At 52.8% G+C, this 27,524-nt stretch overlaps 1 protein-coding gene across 1 annotated transcript in view; it reads left to right on the forward strand.

Annotated features, from left to right (window-relative positions):
* KSR2 (kinase suppressor of ras 2) overlaps positions 1–27,524 on the forward strand; it is a 384,468-nt gene that overhangs the window by 337,505 nt on the left and 19,439 nt on the right. The window contains exons 15-16 of the mRNA XM_075534388.1: positions 22,622–22,718; positions 24,446–24,579. Coding sequence (XP_075390503.1) covers positions 22,622–22,718; positions 24,446–24,579 — 231 coding nt within the window. The remainder of the gene's footprint in view (positions 1–22,621; positions 22,719–24,445; positions 24,580–27,524) is intronic.

The raw sequence follows: 27,524 nt of genomic DNA on the forward strand, positions 1-27,524 counted from the left end.
CAGCTGCCCATCCATCCACCCCCCCATCTTTCCACCTGGCCATTTTTGCATCCGTCCGCCATTGATCTAGTCACCTGTCCACTCAGAAGATCGTTCGGAGAGCCTGCTCACCAGCAGGCCCTGGCAGGTGCTAAGAATGCACGTGTGGAGGTTCTTGCAAGGTAGTGATGGCACAGTGACAGCCAACTCCTTAAGACCAAGCCAGGTGGCAGGTCAGAGAGGGGGGCAGTGGTCAGAATGCCCCTGGTATCGCTGGATCCAAGCCAACCACAGCTCAGTGTAGGGAAGCAGCTCTAGATGGAAGTGAACCTCTGTGGAACACTGCCAAGTCTGAGAAGACAACAGACCGCCTACATGAATAATAACCAAGAGGCAAGACTCAAAGATTCAGAGCACCGTGGTCCCGATTGCCCTGATCTACGATGCTGAGCAGAGTCTGAGCCCCCCCACCCCGGAAGGCTAAGAGGTGGGTAGGAATTAGAGGAGGAGAAGGTGGGCAGATGGTGGTCCCAGGCGGTGAAGGTGGGAGGGAGAACGTCATAGGCCCTGGGGCGGCGGCACGTGATTTCTGAGGGTGCAAGTGGCCTGGAAGCTGCAGCCCAAACGGCAGGACTCTTCGCTGCTTACTCTACACCCCATTAGCCCCCAGCTCAGAATAATTTATCAGCAGCAGGCTGGATTTAACGTAGTCATCATTTATAGAGAAAGTGTGTGCTAAGCAAACCAGTAGTTCCAATAAGATTGTGGCCGGGTTGGGGGTGGAGGGTGGCGGGGGTGTGTGTGTGTTAGTTTTGCCACACTCAATGCCAACCCGAGTCAGCGTCTCAGCACGTTCAGCGTCTGCAGGCAGATGGGGGTGCTGGTGATAGGCGCACCCCCACTGGGCTTTCAGCCCCTGTTGTCCAGTTTCAGGAATTCACCGAAAGCTGGTCTCTCTCTAAAGGGCATGGCCAGCGTCTCTCTTGGTCTAAAGTTGGCAATCAGCTCAGCTGGCTGTCATAGTGAAAACATCCGGTCAGCTCCATTTAGAGTATTCTTTGGGGTCAAGTGTCACAGCCAGGTCCCTGGAACGCCTTGTCTCGGGTAAGATGACCTGCCCTGCCTTTCTCCACAGGGCTTTATCAAGGGTCTCTGGACTTCCGGTCTGGGGAAGGACGCTTGGACTTGGGATGGAAAGACCTGGTTCCCATCTTGGTGTTGGTGGTCTTGCGGTCTGCAATCTTAGCTTCCTGGGGTCTGCAGACTGGCACTCAGACTCCCTAGCCACCCCCTCCCCCTCCACCCTCCCCAGGGCTGCTCCAAGGTTTCGTTGAAACCAAGGAGGAGAACACATTGTGCGAACCAAACACTGTAAAAACAGGCGAAGGGGCTGAGAAGTGTTTTTGAATGGATGTCAGAGGAGCCGAGACAAACTCTGCCTTCGTGGGGGGTCACAGAAATCGCTTTGGTCTTCCCGGGTGCGTCTCTAGCTTGGCGGTGTTCGAATCCTCTGGGGAAGCTTTATAATGCTAAGCAATGCCTGGAATCCACCCCCGAAGGCTCCTGATGGCAGCAATCGATCTGCCGTGAGCCCTGGGCACCCTTGCTTTGAAAGACCCCCAGCTGGTGCCTGACGTGGAGCTAGGGCCGCAATCCCCTGAACGTTCACATAAGAACCATGCCAGACCCATCCCAGACTCAGGGCACCGTGACAGGGACTCTGGAACCCCAGACTTTGGTGCAGCCTCGCTGGGTGACTCCCCAGGAACCACCTTCGGACACTCTCTAAAAAGGGGAGAAACTTTTTCCCCGTCATCTGGCTCACAGAGAAGAGGAAGCGTGACCACCACACAGGCGAAGTCTCTTCCCTTTGTGCCTAAACACATCGCTGGGACTCAGTCGGCAGCAGCTGACCATGTGGTTGTCACTAGTCATCACTGGGCTCAGCTGTGTGGGTCGATCCACGAGTGGCTGTGGAGCTTCCCGAGACAGCAGTTTGCAAACAGCAGAAGTAATTCTTTCTAGAAGCCATAGTGGGGGTACTACCAGTCAGGGTGGCGGTGATGGCTCAGGGGCCATGGAGTCAGCTGTGACTCGCGGCAGCCCCGTTATATCAGAACCACACGGGGCTCAGGCCTTGCCGTTGCTCTGATCAGTGTGTCACTTTGTGTGTCACTCCGTCTGTTAGGGTCTCTCTCCATTTTTCCGGCTCGACTTTACCCAGTGTGATGTCCTTTCCACCTGATGGGTTTGTTGTTTTTTTCCCCCTGATGACATGTCCAAAGTGAGCATGCCCAGGCTTGTAAGGAACATTCTGTATGTGTTTCTCTTAAGCCTCATGTGCTGTCTGAGCAACCCACAGCACATCCCAGAGTCTTCGCCAAACCCCCGGTACGAACACAGGCCTCCTCCTTCTCAGCCTGGCTTCTTCGCCAACTCCTCCTCCCCCTGGCTCCTTTCTCTGAACCGTCCGCCTGCATAGGGGGCAGCGGAAAAGATCGGGCCCACCTGAGGCCTCAACATGACACCTTTGCCTTTTAAAACTTTTCCGAGATCTCTTGCAGCCTATGTGCTCCGTGCCATCTCTTGCCCAAAGCAACGTGTTGGCTGCTTCCGTGGATGGTGATGCTTGCTCCCAGTAGAGCGCCATCACTGGCCGCCCATGCCAACGCAATGGACAACAACGGGAAGAATCGCTGCAACTCATTCAACGACTGCCATGTACCAGAGCCATCTCTCAGTCGTGTACTTGCGTGTGCTCAGGTGATCTTGAGGGGATATCACTGTTACCCCCACTTTACAGACGAAGGACTGACCAAGGCATCCAGCGTAGACAGGCTGGGAGCCTAGCAGTCAGACTTCAGAAAGCGTGCCCTGTAAGTTGGAGGAGGTGATTATCAACTCTTGTAGCCCCATCCTAGGGAGCCCTGGTGGTGCAATGGTTAAGCACTTGGCTGCTAACCCAAAGGTTGGCAGTTCGAATCCACCTAGAGTTACAGTCTCAGACACTCTTTAGAGCAGTTCTACCCTGCCCTATAGGGCCGCTCTGGGTCAGAATCAACGGGCCGGCAGCGGGTGTTACTATTATCAACCTCGTCGTTATTAACAGCCATTCCATTCAGACTCTTTATGAGCTAGTCAACTGTACCATCCGATTGCACTTTCAGGACCGTAAGCCAGGTGCATAAAGCCCAATTTATCGATGAGAGAAACTGAGGCTCCAAAGGGCCAAGTAGCGTGCAGTGGGAAAGGCAAGATTCAGACCTGGCCGCCTCTGGCTCCTCACATTCTGCAGACAGAGAGGTTAAATGGCCTGCCTAAGGCTGCTCAGCCAGGTAGTACCTGAGCCCGTGTGGTTTTCTGAGGCCCTCAGATCCTCCCCTGGATGTTTCTTGGCGTCCAGCCGTGCAGGAGAAAAACCAAGGCTGGCCTCTCTGTTTCTTGGCTCCCATCCCAGGCGTGTGGTCTTTCGTAGCCACACTGGGAGACCAGAGCCAGGCTCGTCGATGGCGCAGGCCTGGCTGACACCAAGGAGAAGGTATTTCGGAGTCTCTTGGGGACACAGGCCCTCCGCGCATATGGCAAGCGTGGATAAAAATCACACCCTCAAACTGACAACCCAGGAAGAAGAGATCAATGTTTGCTAAGTGGGAGAAGAGGTGACATTGACTAGGGAGAACAATGTCATTTTCGGGCTGCCAGAATGAATGTTAGCATAGACTATGGAGAGCCGATGAAATCCATATTTTAATTCCCCCAGCTGCCGGGCAGAAATAATTTATGAAATCGCGCCTGAGAGGCTTGGCATTTATGTCTTAATTTTGATCAAGATGGGGTTTTTGTTGGCCCAATACTGGTGATGCGAGGATTGACTTTGAAGGTTCCTTCCCAGTCGTTGGCGTTCAAAACCTGTGTTTCCCTGTCAGACGTTGCAGATGTGGCTCTGCTTATTAGCCTCGTATCCATTCACTAGTCAGTTCATTCACTCAGCCACCCGCACAGGGTGGTCAGCGGGCACAGAGGACCAGAAGGAGCGCGCTGTGTGTTGGGCCTGTCCTCCAACGCCTCACAGCCACACGGGAGGGAGAGAGCGATGGTTGTGCCACGGACAGAGTTGGGGACGGAATTCAGGGAGAGGGTCTCTGAGAGGTGACTCAGGCTCTTTCCTGAGGCATGATGCCATTAGAACAGTGGTTCTCCACCTTCGTAACACCACGACCCTTTCAGACAGTTCCTCATGTGGTCGTGACCCTTCCAACCATAACATTATTTCTATTGCGACTTCATCACTGTCATATTGCTACTGTGATGAATCGGGCGACCCCTGGGAAAGAGTTGTTCGACACCCTGCCCCCAAAGGGGTCACGACCCACAGGTTGAGAACCACTGTCCTAGAAGGAAGGGAAAGCATTCTTGGTGGAGGGAGCAGCATGTGCCAAAGCAAGGAGGGAGGAGAAAGAAGCTGGCCCATCGAGAAAAGTGCAGAGCTTAGTATAGTTGGAGCCAATGATGCTACTGGGCAGTGCGCAATAGAGCTCTAAAGTATCTGTGTCTCAGCCTTCCCGGATGAGTGACCGTAATAAACTGTCCTGGTTGTGACACGCCACGGAGTGGGTTGTGACGCATAATGACCCTAGAGCAACAAGAATGAAACGTTACCTGGCCGTGCACCCTCTTCACGGTCGTGGGAATGTTTGAGCCGCTGTGCCAACCCATCTTGCTGTGGGTCTTCCTCCCCCTCCCCCGCTGACTCCCCATGATGCCCTTTTCCAGGGACTGGGCTCTTCTGAGCACATGTCCAACCCGCGAGAGACCTAAGTGTCGTCATCCTTGCTTTAAGGCGCATTCGGGCTCCCCTTCTTCGAAGACAGATTGGTTTGTCCTTCTGACATTCCACAGCACTTTCAATGTCCTTGGTCAGCACCGTCATTCAAAGGCATCGATGCTTCCGCACTCTTCCTTACTCAATGCCCAGCTCCCACACGTAGAGGAGCTGTGTTGTCCGGGAACTTTAGAGAAACAAATCCACAGACACTCACGTAGAAGAGAGAGTTTTATGTAAAGGTTAAGGGCACATCAAGAAAACATCCCAACCCAGTGCTGCCCAAGCCCACAAGTCCAACATTAAACCATTAACCCCTATGTCCGACACCAATCCACAAAGTCCTCCTCCATCTCCCAAACCACACGCAATGACATCGACTGCAGGAGGAAAGCCAAGTCAGTGAATGTGTGAGCATCTCAGTGCTGGCAGGGCTCTCCACACGGCTGCTCCAGCATCCAGGGCTTTATCAGGGTAGTTCCATGCGGCTTCTCCTTGGGGATGTCTTGTAGGAAGTGAGCCTTGCCAGCTGAAGCAGGGAACTGGCTAAGGCAGCTGCACCCTGGTCCAACCATCAGAAAGCAAGAAATCAGAGAACTAGGAAGGCAAGGCTCACCGAGCCATTTATCTCTCCACCCTTCAATTAACCCCACATGTGTTTAATGGCCAGGCTGGCACAATAAACTAACTACCTCAGGAGGTGATTGAAAAGATCCTGGCTTGCGTCAGGCCCACCTTCGTTTTCAAAGGGACGTCCTTGCTTTTCAACATTTCGAAACGGTCTTATGCGCAGACATGGCCAATGCACAGCATTGTTTGATTCCTCAATGGCTATTTTTGTGATCGTTGTTGGTAGAGCTAAGCAAAATGAAGTCTTTGACCACGTTGATTCCTGCCCCGCCCCCACCCCGCCCCCATTTCGCATGATGCTGTCGGTCTATCTGTGACAATGCGGGCTTTCTCTACATCGAGTTGTCTTCTATTGTGAAGGCTGCAATCTTGGATTATAATACAAATGGGTGATGATTAAGCCCACCGCTGCTGTAACACAGCAGACGAGAATGAAGGCCAGAAAGGTATTTTCTCAAAGTTCTGGAGGCTAAAATCCCAAACCAGACCCTGCGTCCATTCCATCTTTGTTGGTATCCCTGGGCATTCCTTGGTTCCGTAACATTCCTTGGCTTGTGGCTGATTCTCACACGGCGTCTGTCTCCCTGTGTGCATGTCTGCTGCTTTCTTTGAAACTCAGAAGTGCTAAGGTTCAGGACCCACCCAACTCAGATAGGACCAAAGCAACAGAAGAGAAACCTCAATTTCCAAACAAGGTCATATATACAGGGATGGGGATTAGGACTTAGGACCACACAATTCGATTCACCACAGAGCCTGACTGTGTGCCCAGCAGTGTGCTGAGCGTGTTCTATCTACTTTGTGTTAGCAACTACCGCCATCCTGAGATCAGCCTGCAGAGTTCATCGAACTCTCCCCATTTTACAGAGAAGACTTGGGAAAGTTTCTTTCCTTGCCAGGTTTCCAGGGCTACTCAGCATGAGCAGGCGCTTGGGGTCATCTGATGAAATGAAATGTCTGAGTTCTAGGCTTGGGAGCAGGGACAGCATCTACCACATTCTGGCCCTAATGATTGGGTGGAGCCCCAAGCCTCCATTTCTTCTTGTGTCGAGGTGGCTGGGCCTTGGCTCATTAAGATTCCTCCGGCCTCACCCACAAAGCATGGTAGACAGAGGTTGGAGCACCCACAGGACTTACAGAGGCTGAGGAGGGCCCGATGAACAGGGCAAACATGGGGTGGGGACTCTCCCGGTGCTCCGGTGTTAGAAGCTTCTGGAGAAATAAGAACCCCAGATGAACTTGGGTGCCAAGAGTTTTGCCTGTCTCTGAGAAATTGGGACATTTTGTTCCTGTATCTCCCAAATTGGGTTTTGCGAATGACAGGACTTTCCATTGAAACAGATTACCAAGGTGAGGCTTGGCGACTAATGGAAATCTTCGTAATAGGATTACGTGACGTTTTCCTCTCTCCCATGAAGATGCCACAGGGTCACATGACAACCTTCCGGGACACGGAACCTGTGTTTGTAATCTCCCCAGACATTTATTTTCTGTTGTTAAATGATTGAGCAGTGAGGTCACATTCCCCATCCCCGGGGAGACTTGGTTTCTATCTGCGAGGAGCAGGAGAAAGCTATTGACAAAAATATGAAATTGAATCTCACCCAGGACTGATTCCCACTCACCACTGCCGCTCCCAAACCTGGGTGCTGCCCAGCTGCTCACAGACGGAGGTGTCTGTGGGCATTCAGGAAGGGACCTGGGCACACACAACACCAGCCGATTGGCTCAGGTTACCCTGGAGATGCTTCCTGTAGAACCCTGACCCCAGCCAAATCCCCAAATCCACTGCCATTGAGTCAAGGACAACTCAGCCGACCTGGAGAACAGGGAGGAACTGCCCCCGGGGGTCTCCAAGACTGTCATTCTGTAGAGAAGCAGAGAGCCTCCTCTTTCTCCCAAAGAGTGGCTAGGGTGTTCAAACTGCTAGCCTTGTGCTTAGCAAACCAGCGCATAAGCTCCTGCACCACCAAGGGCTCCATGGGCTCCAGCCAGAGTTGCATATTTCTGCTTTATATTTTTCTTTCTCATTCCTTTCTTCCTCCGTTCTCTCCTCCTGACTTTTGTGTCTGGCGGTCCACCAATCTCCCATAAACTCAAAGATCAAACTCACTGCCCGCAAGCCAATTCCAACTCATGGCAGCCTTGTAGACCGGAGCGAAAGTTGCGCCCCCCCTTTGAGTTCCCAGGACTGTCAAGCCTGTCCGGGAACAGAAAGCTCCATCTGTCTTCCGCCGAGGCGCTGGTGGTTTGTAACCGTGGTTAGCAGCCTGGCTTTTCCGGCACAATCACCACTCCTCACGGGTGCTGTTTATCTAACAGAGCCCTGGTATGAATGTCGAGTCAACACTGGACTGCCAATTAAAAGGTTGGCAGTTCAAACTCACCAGCCGCTTCAAGGGAGCGAGGCAGCCTGCGCCCATCGAGACTTACAATCTCAGAAATCCGCTCTGCCCCGAACAAATTCTCTGGCTGCGGGCTTGGTTTGGGGTGTTGTTTTGCTTTGTTTTTGCCACTTCTGACAAGACGAAAAGGAAGCCTAGTGGCCCTGTGCGTTATGCATGTGGCTGCTCACTGGAGGGTCAAGTGGTCAGCTGTTTGAATCCGCCAGCTTCCAGAAAAAAGATGAGGTTGTCTGCTGCCCTGAAGACTAACAATCTCCAAAACCGAAGGAGCAGTTCTGCTCTGCGGGGTCACCGAGAGGCGAGACCCACTCAGGGCAGTGGAGTGGGTGGGTTTCATATCCCGGGCACTAAGATCCGGGCCTGTTGTTTTAGGCAAGAGGGTCACGCTACTGCTTCCGGTAGCATGTTGGCTCCCGACTCATGGCAGCTCCGTGCTCCACAGAACAGAATGCTACCCAGTCCTGCCCCATTCCCATGACGGGTTGTAGAGCAGACCGTGGGAACCACATGGCTCTCACTGGCTGCCCTCTGCTCAGTAGCTCACTAGGCCTTTCCCCCAAGTCCATCCTAATCTATAAGGCCTGCTGCTGGAACCTGGTTGGTATCAGCAACCTGCAAGCCTCCGCTGGCAGGTGGTGACTGCCCCTGAGGACCAAGGCCTGGGAATCGAGCCCTGTCTTGCCCACGGACGGTGAAACTTCGAACCCTGAGCCACCTACCACCTCCCCCACCCCACCCCCACCCCCATCCCGCCTCCCCAACATTACAGGAAGAAGTGAGTTAGCTTTCTGTGAGATGTTTTCCAATTGGAACTCTTCGAGGCCAGGGAAAATGCAGACCCCTGTACTTAATGACAAATTAGCGAGGCTCTGGCCAGTTCTGCAGCGGGTCCGGGGCTGCCTGCGGTACCATGTGATGGCACAGTACAGAGCATTGGGTGGCAAGCTGGGGAGGGGAGAAGGCAGGAGGAGTAAATGCCTGCCAGTTGCATGTCACGGGTTTGACATGTCTTTCCATGTTTGCATTGTGGCCATGACTGGGGCCTTCTGGGGTTGACCAGTGGTCCCCATGGGCACCTGTCTCCTGTTGCAGGTGGCCGGGAGCAGCTCAGGCTGTCTCCATGCTCTGTAGCACAGGCCTGCAGGTGGTTCTCAGGGCTGCATTGTCGCTGGTCCTGGATCTGTTGTCTTCTCTCTTCCCAGCCCATCTCTGTCACTAACAGGCACCTAGAGCACATGACTGCCCTTCCCTGGGTGCTGTTCGGTTACCTCCCTGGATGGGACATCGCCATACCTGGCACAGGACCTACAGAGTAGGGACTCTGAAGTTGAGCTCAGTAGCACCTACATGACTCAGTGATGCCTAGTGGGTGCTTCCGTGAATGAATGGTTAGAAGAATGTATGAATGGTTGCTTGAATGGATGATTGGTTAGAAGAATGGATGGATGGATGGATGGATGGATGGATGGATGGATGGATGGATGGATGGATGGATGGTTCCATGAATGAGCGAGCGGGCAAGTCAATGAATGGCAGACCCACGTGGCCCGGAAAGTGCCTTTCCAGTCTAGCAGCCCAATTTCTATGGGCCCTGTCCAAGTTTCTATTTTTGTTTGTTTGGGGTTTTTTCTGCCCATGTTTCTTAGAGCAAAGGTCAGCAGATATTTTCTGGAAAGGGCTTGGTCATAAATGTTTTCAGTTTTGCCAGAAGATCTCGTCCTACCCACCCGCTCTCCCATTATGGTCCAGACTGCCATGTTGACAGCGATCCTGTGTGTGGTGGCCCCCAGCTCATGGGAGAAAGGAGAGGGCTTTCTACTGTGGTAAAAAAAGAAATCGCAGTCGCAGAAACCCACAGGTGCAGTTCTACCCTGTCCTAGAGGGTTACGATGGGTCAGAATTGACTCGATGGTAGTGGGCTACTTTTGTTTTTGTGTGTGTGTGTGGTGGCAGTGAGTCAGAGAATATATAAGCAAGTGGGCATGGTTGTCCTCCAACTTACTGACATTTCAATATCTATGATGTTCTTTGCTTTCCACCATGTAAATGCATAACAACAAAAAAGTCCGCAGGCCAGCTGAGTGTGGCCCCAGGGCCCTTGTTGGCAACCCCTGCCCTGGAACCCTGGCTCTGCCCTCTGAGCCGTAGCCTCCTCATGGAAAGACATCCAGTTCGCCATCAGGCAGACTCCATCTCATGTCCAGCCCATGCAGTCAGAGGAGAACTGGGTTCCATCGGGTGGCCGATTCTTTGAAAGTAGGTCACCAGAGCTTTCTTCCTGAGCCTCCAACCTCTGAGTTACCCACCAAGCAAAGCATGCCAGTGGTTAGCAGCCCCAGAGGCTCTGGGGTGCATCCTTCAGCGCATGTGTGCAGATAGATGTGCATGCTCCTGCCCCTTTCTCTCACCAGATGCCCCGTTCTTTTGGAGAAATAAAACACAGGCAGTTTCCAAGTTACAAATACCCAACTAAGGCACAACCGATCATTAGGAACCAATGTCCTGAAAGCCTGTTATAGTAAAAACACAAGATACCTACAAAGGCTTGTATTAACAGATGGGTGTTACTTTGCCATGCATATAAGCATATTATTATCACTATATTATTTTGTTTAACTCTGTTGGGTTTGTTTTAAGTGCTTCTAGTAGACAAGCAACAAGAACTCCCAGTGTTTTGGGAGTGTTTCTTAATTTTTGTTTTTTTAATGCCAAGAACCACACACTATATACTAGGGCAAACATATGGCTAACTCACTTAGATACAAACCCAAACCAAACTCACTGCCATAGAGTCATAGGCCTCATAGGACCCTATAGGGTTGGGGAGAACTCACAGGACCCCATAGGACTGGGGAGAACTGCCCTGTGGGTTTCCTAGGCTGTCACTCTTTACAGAAGTAGAAAGTCTCTTCTTTCTCCCAAGGAACGGCTGGTGGTTTTGAACTAGCATGTAGTCAGTATGCCACCAGGGCACGTAACTCTTCCGATTTAAGGTGCAAATATGACTGAAAGAGAGCCAGGCCTAGGACTAGCACTTGTTCCTAATCCGAGCACCGCCTGTAGTAAGCTCTGCCTTCCTCATTAGGGACGAACATTTTCAGGGAGAGATGGACGCCAGGGGCTTTCAAGTGCACCACAAGCACTCACCACGCGCTCAGCCTGGGCGATAAAACCCAAGGAGCCCAAACGCTTGTTTCCTGGAGAGTAGTTCAGAGGTCACTGGGGCAAAACTGAGCTCCTTGGAGCCGTCAAAGGTTCCGATGGCACTTGTCGCCATCCCTGAGCTGTCTAGTACTTTCCAGAGCCTCGGTAGAATGAGCACGTCTGGGTCTGGCTCCCCATTGGTCTGCCTCTTCCTTCCTTCCTGGCCTCTCTTTATGCAAAAGCAGCACGTGTTGATTGGATAATAAAATGAGACACAGGGAACCAGCAAAGAAAACCTGATCCCACTGCCTGGAGACAGCCCTGTCCCTGCTCCTCTCCCTCAGCAGGCTTTGGATGCACATCCACCAAGGGACGTACGTTTATCTTGTAAACAGATTCATACAGTTTACTGGTTGCTGTTGTTGTCTTTAAGGGTTTCTGGTAGATAAACAACAAGAACTCCCGGTGTTTTGAGAGCCACTGGGGAGGCAGGCCCGGGACCCCACTGGTTCTGTGGTCTCTGTAGCACATCGCACAAGAAAGAAGCTGAATGCATCTCGAGGTGAATGCAATCATGACTGAAGGGGGTGGGCTAGGAGCCCCCTAAGGTCTCGGGCTGCTCTGACATCTCACCCGGCTTTCTCTTCCTCCTGCTGAGTAGAAGTCACTGTGTTGTCTTAGTGGGGCCCTCACAAGCTTGGAGGACCTCAGAGACCACTCGCCTCACGTGACTGCAGACCATGAACTTCAGTAAGTCTATTATGCCAACTGTCCGAGTTGTCCCAGGAGACCAAAGTCCTAAGCCTACAAACTTAAAACAACAACAACAGTCTCCCAAGGTGTTTGCTTATCTCTGAGTAGGATGTGTCCCCGTGACTTCTGTGAGCTTACGTGCCTGCACATGCCGGACTCATATGACATAGATAGGTAGGTATGTCTGTCTGTGCACAAAGGTGCCTCCTGGCCTCCTGACACAAGAGAATCCGATCCAGTGTGGAGGGAAGAACACAGGAGGATTGAGAGCCCGGTCTTTTTTTTTCTTCAAACACTGGTTTTATTAGCGTATAATTCCCATATCATCTAATTCACTAGTTGAGGCAGATTAAGAACAACTGGACGACCATCACCAAAATCCAGTGTAGAACACTTTTTTTCCTTCCTTGTGACAGCTCTGTAGGACAGGGTCGAGCTGCCCCTGTGAATTTCCAAGAGCAGATCTATTTATAGGAGTAGAAAGCCCCATCTTTCTCCCACAGTGCGGATGGTAGTTTTGAACTGCTGACCTTCCAGATGGAAACCCAGCCTGTCACACTATGCAACCCCCCCGAGAACCTGTTAATCCAGTTTACTGTCGATACAGATTTACCAACCCGGGATTTCCCATAGAGAAAAGCACACAAAAGCAACAACAACATAAAATAAAACAGAGACGAAAGCAGAAATATTAAAAACTGGAACAAAAAAATGTTAAACGGGTCACCAGGGAGACCAAATGATCAGGTATGACTTTTTACTGAGTCACATCTGCTGTGATCGACGTTAGAACGCTCTCTGCCTGATAACACAGCTCGTCACGCCCCTGGACTGTGGTCAGAGGGGACTCGCCAGAGGCTTAATCCATGTGAGGATCCAGCAAATGGAGTTTGGGTCTCCGCTGTCGTCCAGGGCCTTCTGCAATATACGCCGATATCTCCTTCAGATTTGGCTTTTATTATTTCCAATCCTTAAGTCACCCCGCTCGTGGGTGTCTGCCGTGTGGACTTAGCTGACGCCTCACGCCATGGCTGCCTGTTTGAAGCCAAGCCTTTTAATTCCCAGGTGCTCTTCCGTCTGATAGCCCAGCACCATCTAGTTCCTTCCCTCGCCGCCCTTTGCCACCGCGCCCCTGTCTCCAGTGACCTCTTCCTGAGCATCAAGCAGGACCGTTTCCTAACAACGAATTGTTCTTAGACTGGGACTGGGATTGGGTCCGACTCCCTGCCCTCTGTCCTCTTTGCCCTTGTCCCTTTGCAGCTGTATTGCATCCAAGGCTGGAGGAGGACCAGGAGGGGCAGGCATTCTCAAAAGCCCCGCGCTGCTCTTCCTGCCAGGGGCCCTAGTGGTGCAGGGCTGAGGCACTTGGCTGCTCACCAGAAAGCCAGTGGTTCGAGCCCATCCTCTGCTCCACAAGAGAAAGAGGCCGCCATCGGCTTCCAGAGAGGACGGCCTTGGAGACGTGCGGGGCAGCTCGGCTCCGTCCCATGAGCCGCTAGCAGCGGAATGCACTCCACAGGTTTGCGTGGCTTCCTTCCACTCACCCTGGGCTCCCACGCCCCGGGAGCCGCTGTCATCCTTTTTGTCTGGCTGGGACTCGCGCCTCCTCAGCCCGTACTTAATGTAACTCCATAACTCTTCATTCCCCCGAACGCACATCCGGTTAAGCAGGTGGCAAACCGCAGGCATTTCTCCTTTGCTTTGTGGCATTTCCTCCTTTTCCTTTTTTTTTTTTTTTTTAGACGAAGCGAGCCTGGCATGTTTTATTATAAAGCCCCCGAGTCCCGAGGCTTAATAGCGTCGGCATTAGATTCGTGCGGGGAAGGCGAGGGCGACGACTGCCTGCGGCTGGACTTGACGGAGCGTCGCAGCTTGTCCCTCGAAATGTGATTTATTGGTGAAAAGGGGTGGCCAGGGCTGAGTGGAGGACACCGAAGTGGGTCTGGAGTTTGGAGACAAGGGAAAGGCGCCTTAGAAAGCAGCCAGTCGCCGGCCCTGGGGTTGGGGACCCAATCCGACGCTGGCAGCCGCGACTCGCAGAGCTGAGACGGGGCCGCGTCCATCACGCCACGCCTCTCATTCAGAGGGACACACTTGAGGATGGCAACCCCTGGGGAGGGGGCGCATCTCGGAGTACAACCTTCTCTGCTGGTCCCTCAGCCTGGAAGCCTGGTCCCGCCCCCGTCCCCTCCAGATGCCCCTGCAGCTGCCTTCTTCTTTCCGTCTGTTCCCAGTGGGTAATGGTCACTCTCCAGAGGGTCTTCCCCTGACCACACTGGCTGAAGGTGCTCACACCCCTCCGATTCTCATCTGCTTTGTTTGCTGCGGGCTTACTGATGTCTCTTCCCGAGAGTCAGCCCCATGAGCCGAGGGACCGGGACAGTCTCTTACATGACTGAGGTAGTTAGTTTATTGTGCCACCCTGGCCGATAAACACATGTGGGGTTCATTGAAGGGCAGAGAGATAAATGGTTCAGTGAGCCTTGCCTTTCTAGTTCTTGGGTCTCTTGCTTTGTGATGGTCAGACCAGGGTGCAGCTGCCTTAGCCAGTTCCCTGCTTCAGCTGGCAAGGCTCACTTCCTGCAAGACATTCCCGAGGAGAAGCCGCATGGACCTACCCTGATGCAGCCCTGGGTGCTGGAGCAGCCGTGTGGAGACCCCTACCAGTGCTGAGAATGTTTACACATTCACTGACTCGGCTTTCCTCCTGCAGTCAGCATCATTGTGTGTGTTTTGTGAGATGGAGGAGGACTTTGTGAACTGATGTTGGACGTATGGGTTAATGTTGGACTTGTGGGCTTGGGCAGCACTGGGTTGGCATGCTTTCTTGATGTACACTTACCTTTTATATAAAACTCTCTCTTATGCATGAATTTCTGTAGATTTGTTTCTCTAAAGTACCCAGACTAATACACATGACCCTCCCCTGCCCCTAGGCCTGCCGGGCACTCACTGGGCAGATTCCTACCATCTCTTGGCCTGAGTATCTCCGTTTGTGAATGGAGAGATTGGCCTTGAGCACTACCACCCAAGGTGAGGCTCTTGGGCCAGCAGCAGCAGCAACAGCAGGCTCACCAGGAAATGTGTGAGAAATGCTGACTCCCGGGCTGTGCCCACTCAGACCTGTGGGTAGGGCCTGGCACTCTGCCCAGATGATTCTGATACACTCAAGGCTGAGCAGCTAGAGCCTCGGCTCAAAGCAGACGAGGTAGATGCAGGCGGTGAAGGAGGAATAACTAGTCACAGAGCAGCAAGGACTGTCGCCAAGGAGAAACCCAGCCCAACTCACTGCCAGCAGATCAACTCAGACGCCCATCAACCCTGTCGGAACTGCTCTGTGGGCGTCACATACTCTGTTGTCAACTTGAGACTGAAGAGTGAAGGGGTGGAGTTCAGCCTGTCAATCAGGTTGCTGCTTGATGACCTCATTTGGAGCCACTAAGGAGATACCTCGCTGGAGGCGAACACTCAGTCACTCCCTGTGAGGCATTCCTGTTGACAAGCCACATGACACTAAGCTAGAACTCTGGAGCTGAAGGAGCCACATGGAGACCCACACCAGCACTGAGATGCTTTCACCGCCACTGGATCCACAAGGCTTTCCACCCACTGGCCTGTGAGCTTCCTGCATTCAGTGTCATTGCATGTGTTGCATGAATGAAGAGGACTTTATGGATTGGTAGCAGGTTTAGGGGGTTATATCGGATTTATGGACTTGATTGGTACCGGGCTGGGATGTTTTCTTAATACACAATTGCTCTTTGATATGAAGTTCTCTTACACACGAGTCTCCCTGGGTTTGTTTCTCTAGTCAACCCAGACTGACACGTGCTCCATAGGGCTTCTGAGACAGAGTCTTCACAGGAGCAGACAGCTTCATCTCTCACCTGGGGAGCAGCTGGGAGTGGGGGGTGATTGCCCACAGGGGAGGCTGTCTGCACCCATCAAGAGCAACAGGCCTGGAAACCCTGGAGGGGGTTAATGTGGGTCTGTGTGGACTCGAGGGACATGGGCTTTTGGTTCTCACAGTGAGCAGCCCAATAGTGGACCCACCACAACAGCAGGGCTCTGAGGTTCGAGGCCCTCAAGTTGGTTCCGACTCACAGTGACCCTACCCCAAGCACTACAGAAGAAAACACCACAGTGCCCTGTGCCATCCTCCCCACCGCCCCACGCCCGTTCTGGAAACATGCGAAGTGGAGATGATTTGGCTCACGATGGAAGCCAAACCAAGCACGCCTAAGGGCCCAAGACCCTCTCTGTGTTTCCTGGTACGCAGAAAGCACCATGCACGTGTGGCCTTCAGCACAAGCCTGCTGTCTTGTTCCTGAGTCTGAAATCTAAGTGACGCCAGGACCATGCTCGACAGGAGGGCCTGTCCTCACCACTCGCAGCATCAGGCAGCCCCAGGCTGCCTTGGTCTTGTGGCAGCCGAGCTCCAAGCTCTGCCTCTGTCTTCACGTGGCCGGCTTCCCTCTGTGGTGTGTCTTCACATCTGTCTGTCTCTCTTGTCCTCTCTGTATAAGGACATCAGTCACACTGGATGAGGGCCGTTCCCATCTCTAAGCAACACAGGTACATGCCCCTGTGTGGAGAATTCCAAAGGGGTGATCCCACTCTGCCCTACAGGGTCGTGATGAGCCGGCGTCCACCGCAAAGCAGTGCGTTTCTTGGTTTGTCTCCGTCTGTAACGTAGATTACATCGGCCAGAGCCAACACCATTCCTGAGTCAATTCCGACTCATAGTGATCTTACAGGGACAGAGTCGGCCTGGCCCTGTGAGCGTCCAAGACTGTCAACCTTTATGGGAGCAGAAAGTCCTATCTTTCCCCCAGGGAGCGACTGGGCTGGTGGGTTTGTACTATTCAGTATTATTCCCATGCTCTTGAGGCGCTGGCCTGGCCGCATGCTGAACCAGACACTTGACCTGAAGTATGAACCAAATGAAAGGTTTCCTTTCAACCTCCCAGCGGGCGGCAGACATCCAGCACCTTGCTTCCTGGGTCCTTCTTCCCTGCCGGGGATTACAAATTTGAGAAGGGCCTTTGATTTTCTAGGCGGATGCTATGAGACTGGAAGAGAGACAGATGCCAGCGGTACCCAGACGCAGCATCTTTGATGTGGCCTCAGTATATATGTGTGCATATATATTTGATATACATATGGAATCGTTTCACGGATAGATGGAACCTCATGCATAGAGATGAAATCATTCACATTGTTAAGTAAGCATCAGCTGGCTGATTGTACAGTCTGGATTGTTCCCATTCCCCCTGAGATGGTATTGCTAATCCCACTGAATTACTTTTCTCTTTGTCCGGCTCTTGTTGCTGTCAGGTCGGTCTCAGTTTACGGCGGCCTGTGCAGGGCAAACCAAAAGGACTGCTCCAGCCCGTGGAGCTACATCTTGGGTCATGCTAAGGATTTTTTTTTTTTTTTACCTTTTCATCATTTCTTTTCTTTTCTTCTCAGTTTTGTTGGCACGTCAGCCACATCGTACAGTTCCGTCGTTTGATCCTATCAAGAAGGACTGTACAATGCTGAACACAATCAATTGCAGAACATTTTCTTCCCCACCCCCCATGGCTAAACCATTTTAAAAATGGGCTGTGTAATCACATTCCGTTCTAGTGCCCCTCCCCCTCCTGCCTTCCCTGTTTACCCCCCAAATCCCCTCTCTCTCCCCATCTCCCCCTACCCCCTGCATCGTCCCCTACAAGCCCTTACATCCGTTGTTATCTCTAGGGAGCCACTCTTTCCGGGCTTCTTAAACTGTGAAACCCAGCAGAAACAGCAAAGAACACAAGCGCAGTGCAGTGGTGAGGATAAAACAATATCCACCGAAAGCTAAAAATACCACCGTGAGCGGCAAAGAAAAGACCTCCATCAATCTTTAAAAAGCCAGGGTCAAGCAAGAAGAGAGCCTTGCACCTAGAACAAATTCAGGTCGTGTCTAGAGGGAGGGCAGCTGTCCAAGTATCAAGTTTGATCCGGCAGAATCAGGATGGTAATGATCTATGTTTGATGGTAAGGCTGTTCCAGACCTTTGCCTGTGGCTAGAGAGGATCTATTAGTACTGTGATTCTCAACCTTCCTAATGCTGCCACCCTTTCATACAGTTCTTCATGTTGGGGTGACCCCCCCAACCATAGCATTATTTTTGTTGCTACTTCATCACTGTCATTTTGCTACTGTGATGAATCGGATGACCCCTGTGAAAGGGTCTTTTGACCACCCCCCCCCGAGGGGTCGCAACCCACAGGTTGAGAACCACTGTGCTAGTGGCTCAATCTGACTCGCTACTCTGCGGATGGGTTTGGGGCTCCCGCTGTCCTCCACAGCCCTCCACAAATTAGGTGTTTAACATTGAAGGGCTGATATGTCTCCCTTCGTCATGCTTGGGTTTTGTACTTGTCCTCTCTGAAGCACACAAGCTGGTGTGTTTCTACCATGTGGACTTAGTTGACTCCTCGCTTAGATGGCTGCTTGTTTGAATACAAGCCTTTGAGACCCCGGGCTCTATTCCGATCGATAGCCGGGCACCATCTGCTCTCTTCACTACACTTCGCTGCAGCACCCTTGTCTTCAGTGTATCCGTTTCCTCTGGCTGAGACAATCATTACCAAGCACCCTGTGGCTGGACAACACACCTGTTCTCTGGCTGACGGTTCTGAAGGTCAGTGAGTCTCCCTGAGCCACAACGAGTACATCTGCAGGGCTGTGTTTGGAGACTCTCGGCGGGGGTGGGGGGGTGGGAGGGGGGACATCCGTTCTCTCGACCTCCCCAGCTCCTAAAGGCTGCCCACACTCCTTAGCTCACGACCCTTCCCTCCATCTTCAAAGGCAGCAACAGTGGATGGATGGATATGTGTGTGTAATGGGGGGGGGGGGTGTCTTCCTAATGGTACATCTCCCCAGCCTCCTCGTGTGCAGTCAGAACTCCCGCTGCCTCTCCCTCCCCCTTCACGTTTAAGGGCCGTGTGAGGATGTATAGCCCTCTGGGAAAGGCCAGGACGTCACCCTCCTCAGGACTCGTCATCACGACTGCAAAGGCCCTTTGCCATGAAAGGGCATATTCACAGGCTCTGGGGATTGGGACATGGGCAGCTCTTCTGTGGGCATGATGGGGAAACTGCAGCCCTTAGCCCTCTCCCTAGAGCTGCATGATCAAGGCTGCCGAAAGATACGCCAAAAGGGGGTGGTGTGTGTGTGTGTGCAGCCCCAGAAGTTAGAGAACTATAAAATACATCTTTAAGCAGTACAGCACCCCCTGCCTACCTCCAGCCTGACTTTGGTGCCGAGGTCAGCAGGTATCAGCTCCTCATTCCCCGCTTCCCTCATAAACCCTTGATAATTTATCAGTATTTTTTCTTACACTGACCTCTGTCTCCCTTCACCTACTTTTCTGTTGTCCGTCCCCATGGAGGGGGTTACATATAGATCATTAGGTTCGGTTCCCCTTTTCTCCCCCACCTTCCCCTTCCCTTCCTGGCATCACTACTCTCATTATTGTCCCTGAGGGGGTTATCTGCCCTGGAATCCCTGTGTTTCCAGCTCTTACCTGTACCAGTGTGCATCCTCTGGTCTAGTCAGATTTGTAAGGTAGAATTGAGATTATGATAGTGGGGGGAAGAAGCATTAAAGAACTAGAGGAAAGTTGTATGTTTCTTTGGTGCTATACTGCACCCTGACTGGCTCGTTTCTTCCTTGTGCCCCTTCTGTGAGGGGATGTCCAATTATGTACAGATGGGCTTTGGGTCCGTGCGAGACTCTCATGAACGGACCAGTTTGCATGTTAGGCCCTATCTCTAGGGGGATGTACGCATGCATGTCTGTTGGGCATTATCCCCAGGGGGGGAATTGGTGGTTATGCATACTTACTTGATGTAAGTGGCTATGCCAAGGAGTTCCTGGGTGATGTATGTAGTCAATGATCTCGCCTGTTGACCCTGAAGCTATGGAGGTTTGAAGCTACCCAGAGGCACCTCTGAGTAAAGGTTAAGTGGTCCACTTCCCAAAACCCAGTCATTGAAAACCCCAGGACACACTGGGTTGCCAGGAACCAGGATCAACTTGTTGGCAAGTAGTCTTTGCCTTCAAAGGCCTCTTGGCGATTTGATTCCCAGCAGTCAAAGTTCGTTTGTGAAGAGATGCCAGAGGCTGGAGACATCGAGAGAGCGAAGCAAAGACGTGAGCAGCTGTTGCAGGTGGGAGGGGGGAGCAGAGGGAGATGATGAGGGATGGCTTCTGGAAGCTGCGACTTTGATGCCATTGCCCTGAGCGGGAGGCTCCGCGCGTCTTGGAGCCTGGTGTGATTATTTGCTTTGCTGTCTGCTGTGGGGGTGGTGTTTGCTGGGCTCTGGCCGGTAATGAGTGTAGGTAGCTGATTAAGAGTGAAATATCCAGGGGAGAGAATCCGCCCACGGTCTCTGCCGTCGCAAATGCTTAAATGTCAATGTGGTTTAATTGGCTGTGCAGCCCACCCTCCTTGCGCCAATCCTCCAGCAGCCACAGCAAACAGAAGACTTGGACCAGCCTCGGGGCCAGTCTTGAGTCATCCGGGGCTGCCCCCTACCGATGTATGGGACGCCCCCTGGCAGGCGAATCAGACTCCCCACGAGTAAGCCAGCTCTAGAACTCACCTTGAGCAGGTGAAGAAACCCATCTTCAATCGAAGGGCAGAGATGGTTCTAGACAGACCTTTGGATGGGGATGCAGGCAGGTGGGTGATGGATGGATGGATGGGTGGATGGCTAGATGGGTGGATGAGTGGATGGATGAATGAAAAGATAAATAGCATTGCGTGTGTATCACTCTATCATTTCTATACAAGGGGCTCTCAACACAATGGTGGAAAAATTCCGTTAGCTCCCAACTCCCTCTCTCCACAAAGTTTTTGAAGCCCCCTTGTATATATACCCATTCCCCAACTTATTAACATTAGGTTCCAAAGACCAGGCCATTGGGCAGAAATGGAGGATGACGACATCCGATCACACAAGGGAAGCTGATTACATCATTATGTAAACTGACACATTGCATCAGTACATAACTGCCAGCGTGCTGAGAATCATGGCCCAGCCGAGTTGAAGCAAACCCTTACCTGCCATAACCAGTGTTTCTCTCACCTCTCACCTTGGGGTTTGTTACTGCCAGAGGTACCTTGCCAATATGCAAAGGAATCAGATGGTAGATGCTCTTTTTCACTATATCGTAAAGGTAAAATGTTGGCGAATACACATGGAGTGGGTATATTTGCACAGGTGTGTGTGTGTGTGTGTGTGTGTGTGTGTGTGTGTGTGTGTGTGAGAGAGAGAGAGAGAGAGAGAGAGAGAGAGAGAGAGAGAGAGAGAGAGAGAGAGAGAGAGAGATTGAGAGAGAACACTTTGAGTACTTAAAACTTGTTTGGCACAAATAAGTGCTTTACACATCCGAGGCCCTGTGAGTCTCTCAGCAACTCAGGGAGGCAAAACACGTTGGCCCCATTCTACAGAGACCAAAACCGAGGCTCCAAGAGATCGTCTCAACCTGCCGAGGGGGACACAATCGGGAGTTGAGTCCAGCCGCCATTCCAAACCCGTGGTTCCCCAGCCACCATGCTAGACTGGATCTCACGTAGTCTGCACATTCTAGACTGGATCTCACGTAGTCTGCACATGCCCTTGACAAGGGAGGGATCCTCTTTGTGGCTGAGGAATCAGAAGCCCAGGGGCAGTGAGATAGCCCGGCCTGGGACCAGGAGAAAGAAGTGGAGAGGGTGTTAACACGGAGGGTCCCCTGAAGCCAGATGTCATGCTTTCAGCACCGGGAAATAGGGTCTTGGGGGAACGTCTTCTGTGCGGGGTCAGCAGTGCACCGGACACACTAACTGAGTGAATAACACACTTAGCATGGTTTAGCAATGAAGCCATTGATGACAAGAAGGAAAAAATCAAGCTGTTGTTTTGATGGACCTGAAAAAATTCATTTTCATTTTATAGGAGTTCTTCTTTCAGTCAATGCTTGACTCGATGAGTCAGACCTGTGCTGGGGGCTGAGGATACTGTAGGGAATCTAGACTGCATTCTCTCGCGCTCATTAATTCCCTCCCTCTCTTATTCATCCACTCCCGCATTCACTCCGTAGTTTCTCTCTGCAGTCACCCATTTGCTCATGCCCTGCCCTGAGTGCCTGCTCTGTGTGGACCAGGAACTGGCCTCCCCACTGAGGACATGAGCCGACCCGCGTGTGGACCGCGTAACATGAAGGTGCTTGTGTCCTTGCGTCGTGTCCCTTGTCCTCCTCTCGCTCGTCCTAAATCACCGGTCCTCAAAACGAACCCGCTGAGGCTGAGGCTGACGATCGATTGAAAAGCCGCTCTCTCTAGACAAGCGTCTGGCTTCTCGGCCCGCTCGTTGTGTGCACGCACACCTGTCTGGAGGCTCGAGTGTGTCATTTGCTGGCGATGCGAGGAGCCTGCGTCAGCCACAGCGTTGCTGGTCCTTCATGACGGTCTCCCCACGCTGGCGACTCGCGGCGAGTGGACGCAGCTGGCACAAGTGGCCAGTGGAGTGCTGAGTGGTGTCTGAGGAGCCCAGGCGTGGGTGACGTAGGCCCAGCTCTCCACCTGTGCGACGCTGGCACGGACGGACGACAGCTTCTAATCCGCTTCCGGACTGGGCTCCGTTCCGAGGCGTCCTTGGGTGCGAGTTGGTGAAGGTCCTAAAGAATTGAGGAGAACCCCCTTCCAGACCCCCAGCCCTGAACTTGACCTGAGGTCCAGCCCTGGCTCTGTGGTCTCGTCGGCGGGACAGCAGCGCGTCCTCGCTAATCTTTCATTCTCACTAACAGGGCTTGCCATCCGCTGGACCGCCGTCCCCTCACTTGACCTTGTCCTTTTGTTTTTCAGCCTCTGTAAAGGACGGACGCTCTATTCGGTGGTGAGGGACGCCAAGGTCGTCTTGGATGTCAACAAGACGAGACAGATTGCCCAAGAAATTGTGAAGGTACCGCGGGTTCAGGGACCCCCTTCTCCAACTTTAGAAAGACCCCAACCCTGCCTGAGAAGCCCCGCAGAGCTCCCGAGACTCCTGGTCTGTCTTCAAAAACTAGACTTGATCTGAAAAATACCAGGTCAGGCAGAAGTAAGGTTGTTACTGCACTACAACCCTGAGGGGTGGTCTACTGACACAGCTTCCGTCTGGAGCAGCGGTTCTCCCCCTTCCTCATGCTGCGACCCTTTCATGCAGTTCCTCATGTGGTGGTGACCCCCCAACCATAACATTGTTTTCGTTGCTACTTCATCACTGTCATTGTGCTACTGTGATGAACCAGGCGACTCCTGGGAAAGGGTCGTTCGACCCCCAAAGGGGTTGCAACCCACAGTTTGAGAATCTCTGCTCTAGAGCCTCATCCCCATGGCACTTGGCTGAATAAGGAGGCCAGGGGCATGCATGGGCTGCTCCGTTCCCATTTGGGAATCCCAGCTCATGGGGATCATACACACAACAGAACGAGACACTGCCCAACCCCACGTCATCCTCGCCACCACCAGCAGGTCCAAGACCATGGTTGAGGTGATGGTGACAATCGGCGTACCACCACGAGTCTCATCTCCCTCCCCAGATGTGATGTCCCCCTCTCCCCCAGAGGCTGATCCCTCCCAGTGAGGGAGCCAAAGCCACCCAGTTCAGACAGTGTCCTGGCCGGGTGTCCATTCACAATGCCATGGGCTACCCAGAGCCCCGGTGACCTAGTGGAGGACGTGTTGGTTCAAAACCATCCGCTACGCCTCTGGAGCAAGAGGGCACTTTCTACTCCAGTAGAAATGTTCAGCTATGGAGGCCCACGGGGTCAGTGGACTCTGTGCCATAGAACCAGCAGGGGTCAGAATTGGCTCGACGGTAGGGAGTTTGTTTTGTTGGGGTTTTTTTGGGGGTTTTTTGAGTTTGAGGATTTCCTGAGGCCAGTTACCAGATCTTTCTTCCTGGTCTTACATCGGATCCCGTCCACCACGGGCAACCCAGCAACATGCTGACAGTCCGGTGGTGGCCCCGGCCCCTAGCACCCCCAAGTGCAAGGCAGTCTCTCTCCATGTTTGCCAGAGAAACAACCAACTGGGGACGAAAGCAACTGGGACAGCCTGTGTTTCCTTGATGGTGCCTCAGGGGTCAGCGGTGCTCAGGCTTTTATTTCCTGTGGGAAATGTTTGCCCTGAGCTGCGAGAAGAAATAAAAACGCGTCTGCTCATAAGGGCAGGCAGAGAAAACCAAGCTAGATGGTCACCCTTATGCTGGGCTTCCCCAGGCTGAGATCCTGAGCCAGCGCTGGAGAGGCTGGGAGAAGGGGGGAGGGGGCCGGGCATCTGCTGTGGCGTGGATGAAGGCTGGCCTCAAGGAACAAGTCTTCCAGGGACCAGCCGTTCTTAAAGGAATTCCTCTGATCGGGGGACCTCCTCCCAGGTGGGGTTCCCATCTTATTCCTTCCAGAGACACTTTTAGGACCTGGAGGCCTTGGATGGAGGCCTTCAGCAAAGGGAGCAGATTTGGGGGCCTACCTTCTTCCAGAGCTGGCTTCCTCCCTCCCTCCACCACCAGCCATGCCTTTGTGGTTGGAGTCCTGGCCTGGCGGCGGTGGCAGCAACTAGTACCACATGTGGGCTTCCTGGGAGCAGGGCTGCTGGCTAGGACTGGAGCCTGATGTCTCACATGCCCTGCGTCCTTACCTCTTACAGGGCATGGGTTACCTCCACGCCAAGGGCATCCTCCACAAGGACCTCAAGTCCAAGAACGTCTTCTACGACAATGGCAAAGTGGTGATCACGGACTTTGGGCTCTTCAGCATTTCCGGGGTGCTGCAGGCTGGCAGGTGAGGGGCAGTGGGAGGGCCCTCAGGAGCTCTTGACATGGGACATGGAGCAGTGAGGGACGTCATCCCAGGGGCTCGAGAGATCCCACGTGGGGTGGGTCTCTAAGATGAGCTGTGATGCGGTTACACTGTTGAGCAGTGCCCAGGCCCAGCGGATTCCCACAGGGGCAGCCCCTGGCACAGCGGGACAACCTGGAGATCATGCACGGAGCATCCCTGCGTCCTGTAAAGCCCAGCCCTTGGGTTTCACTCAAGGGCTCCTCTCTTGCCCCAAGTACTCAGCTATTGGCTTCACCCAAGAGCCTTTGCATTGGCAAAATGTGAGCCCATCAGAATCTGTCTGTTCTGTATCCCGAGGGTTAAAAGCAAGGGATTGAAAGCAGACCCACCCAGGGTCTCACGTGTCTCTGACACGTATTAACTGGGACCCTCGTCAACTTCCCCGAGTTTTAGTCTCCTGTGTGAGGGAAAGGTGGTGGCTGGGTGATGCATGGCCTCTGGTCAGGTCCCCGTGCGGACGAGGTGAGGGGATGCACACCCCACACCCAGCGCAGCCCCTGGTGACGTGAGACACCCCACCCCCACCCTCAGGAGCTGCCTGGGAGCTGCTGTGGTTCATATTCATCGGCATCTGCCTCCCCAGTGTCCTGCAGGAGAATAATCAATCACCGTTAAGTCAGCAACTCCTTGCCACCGCCCAACCAGGCCGGCCACCGCCGGTCGACTGTGTGGAAAAGCAGCATGCTCCCAAATAGACACCCGATAACACAAAAAGCAACACTGCGTACGCATGCACGCCACACACAAACACCGCACGTGGCACACAGTACCTAACATATGCATCCATATGCCATCCACATATTACACACACTACACCACAGACCACACCTACACAGCTGACACGGCACACAGCACATAATGCGTGACATACACACACCTCATATGCCACACATGCCACAGACACATGCACATATACCACACATCACACTCCCCACACGCATGCTAATACATGTACATATGTATTATATGTCCATGCACGTGTGTATACATGTATTAGTGTGTACTACACGCACATATATACACACTACCCATATCATAGACATGTGTGCTTGCGCACAGAGCACACACAGCATGCCAGGAACCTGCACATGCACACACCACTCACACTCAGACACACAGACTCACTGCATCAGCCACTTCTGACTCACAGTCACCCTGTGGGGCAGGGCGGCACTGCCTTGGTGGGCTTCCAAGGCTTTTTCAACAAATTGCACACGTCGCACATCTCTCAAACACACACACACCACACTCCATGTATACTGCACACACCATGCATCACACAGCACATGCATGCACATACATATTTACTCACCATGTGTATATCATGCATGGTCACATACCACACATACTGCATACCACACATCATACACACATCACACCATACACACGTGATGCGAATGTGCCTCACAATGTGTGCCATGCCCCCATATGAACCGGCTCACACCCACACCCTCCCACGCAGATACCACATGTATAAACCACACACGCCATATATGACACATACCACACAGACACACCATCTACACGTACCACTATAATGGCTACACACGCAAACACCCCAAGCACACATTGACATAACCCATCCCCACCACGCTTTCACCCCTCATTGTTCCTCTGAACCACCCTGATGGTGTACGGTATGTCTCTCCCGAAGGGGACTCCGTGGGTTTTACTTCCATCACAGCTGCTTCAGAAACCACTGCTTTCTTCGAGGTACCCCCAACACCCCCCCAAAGTGAATTCTGTTTGTGTAATAGAATGCCTGAGATCTAAATCAGGTCACCCCATATTCGACAAGGCACCGCCCAGCCTTTTCTGAGTGATGCGGTAACCAAGAGAAACACACTTTTCGTTCAGCTTTTACCCCACCCGGAAAGAATGCACAGCTACCTGCAAAAATCTCCCCAGAACCTGAGCTGTAAATGGAAGTTAGGCAGTAAACAAACAAAGCGCCCAATATGCACGGGGACAGTCAGATCCCCTGAGCCAGGTGGGCAGGTTGTGTACGATGTGCACTGTGGGAGGCAGTCTTGCCCGGCCTGCCCAGGGGTGTGCTGGAAGGGCCCTGGTCCATGGACAAAGGGTGCAGTTGGTAGTGTCACGCCCAAACCCACATATTTGGGTCAAGACAACAGTGGGCCAGCAGGTGTTTTCTTTAGCCTGATTCGGTGCTCTTGAGAAATGGAAGATTTCGCTGCTGGTGGCTTGCCCATACGCTCTTCCTTTCTCCTGAGTGGGGGAAGAGGCCAGGGCCTCAGATCCCCTGCCTTGAGACTCTTGGTTTTCTGAGACCACAGGGAGAGGAGGAAGAATAGAAGGTGGTGTGGCTTGGCCATCCTGACACGTGGCTCGTCCTGGAAGCCTTAACATCAGCCAGGAAGGGGCTTGGGCCACGTGGAGGGCAGGCAAGCCAGCTCTTGTTTGGTCTCCCAGGTAGCACCACCCCTGGGCCTGCCCAGTGGTCAACACAACCCAACTCATGTCAAGAGAGGCCATGACCCTCAGCTACAACTCCTGCCTGACAAGGGGTCCACCGGGGAGGTTCAGGAGTTGCCATCAGTGGGACTCGGATGGCAATGTGTCACAAAGTGCCCCCCAACCCTGTGGCTTACAGCGACATGTTGTCGTTATCCCACATGGTTCGGAGGCTTGACGAGGCTCAAATTGTCCTGTGTCGGTGCAGTCAGATGGTGACTGCAGCAGGAGTCAGCTGAAGGCGTCTACACTCCCATGTCTGGGCTTGATGAACAGCTGAGGGCTGACAGGGCTTCTTCCTGCCTCTCACTTGCCCCTTGCCTCTTCATGTGGCCCATCCATGTCCCTCGCTCGAGCTTCCTCACAACATGGCGGCTCAGGGCGACCAGACTTCTTATATACCAGCTGGC

The sequence above is a fragment of the Tenrec ecaudatus genome, chromosome 16 (assembly GCF_050624435.1).
Source record: "Tenrec ecaudatus isolate mTenEca1 chromosome 16, mTenEca1.hap1, whole genome shotgun sequence".
In the NCBI taxonomy this organism is placed as follows: Eukaryota; Metazoa; Chordata; class Mammalia; order Afrosoricida; family Tenrecidae; genus Tenrec; species Tenrec ecaudatus.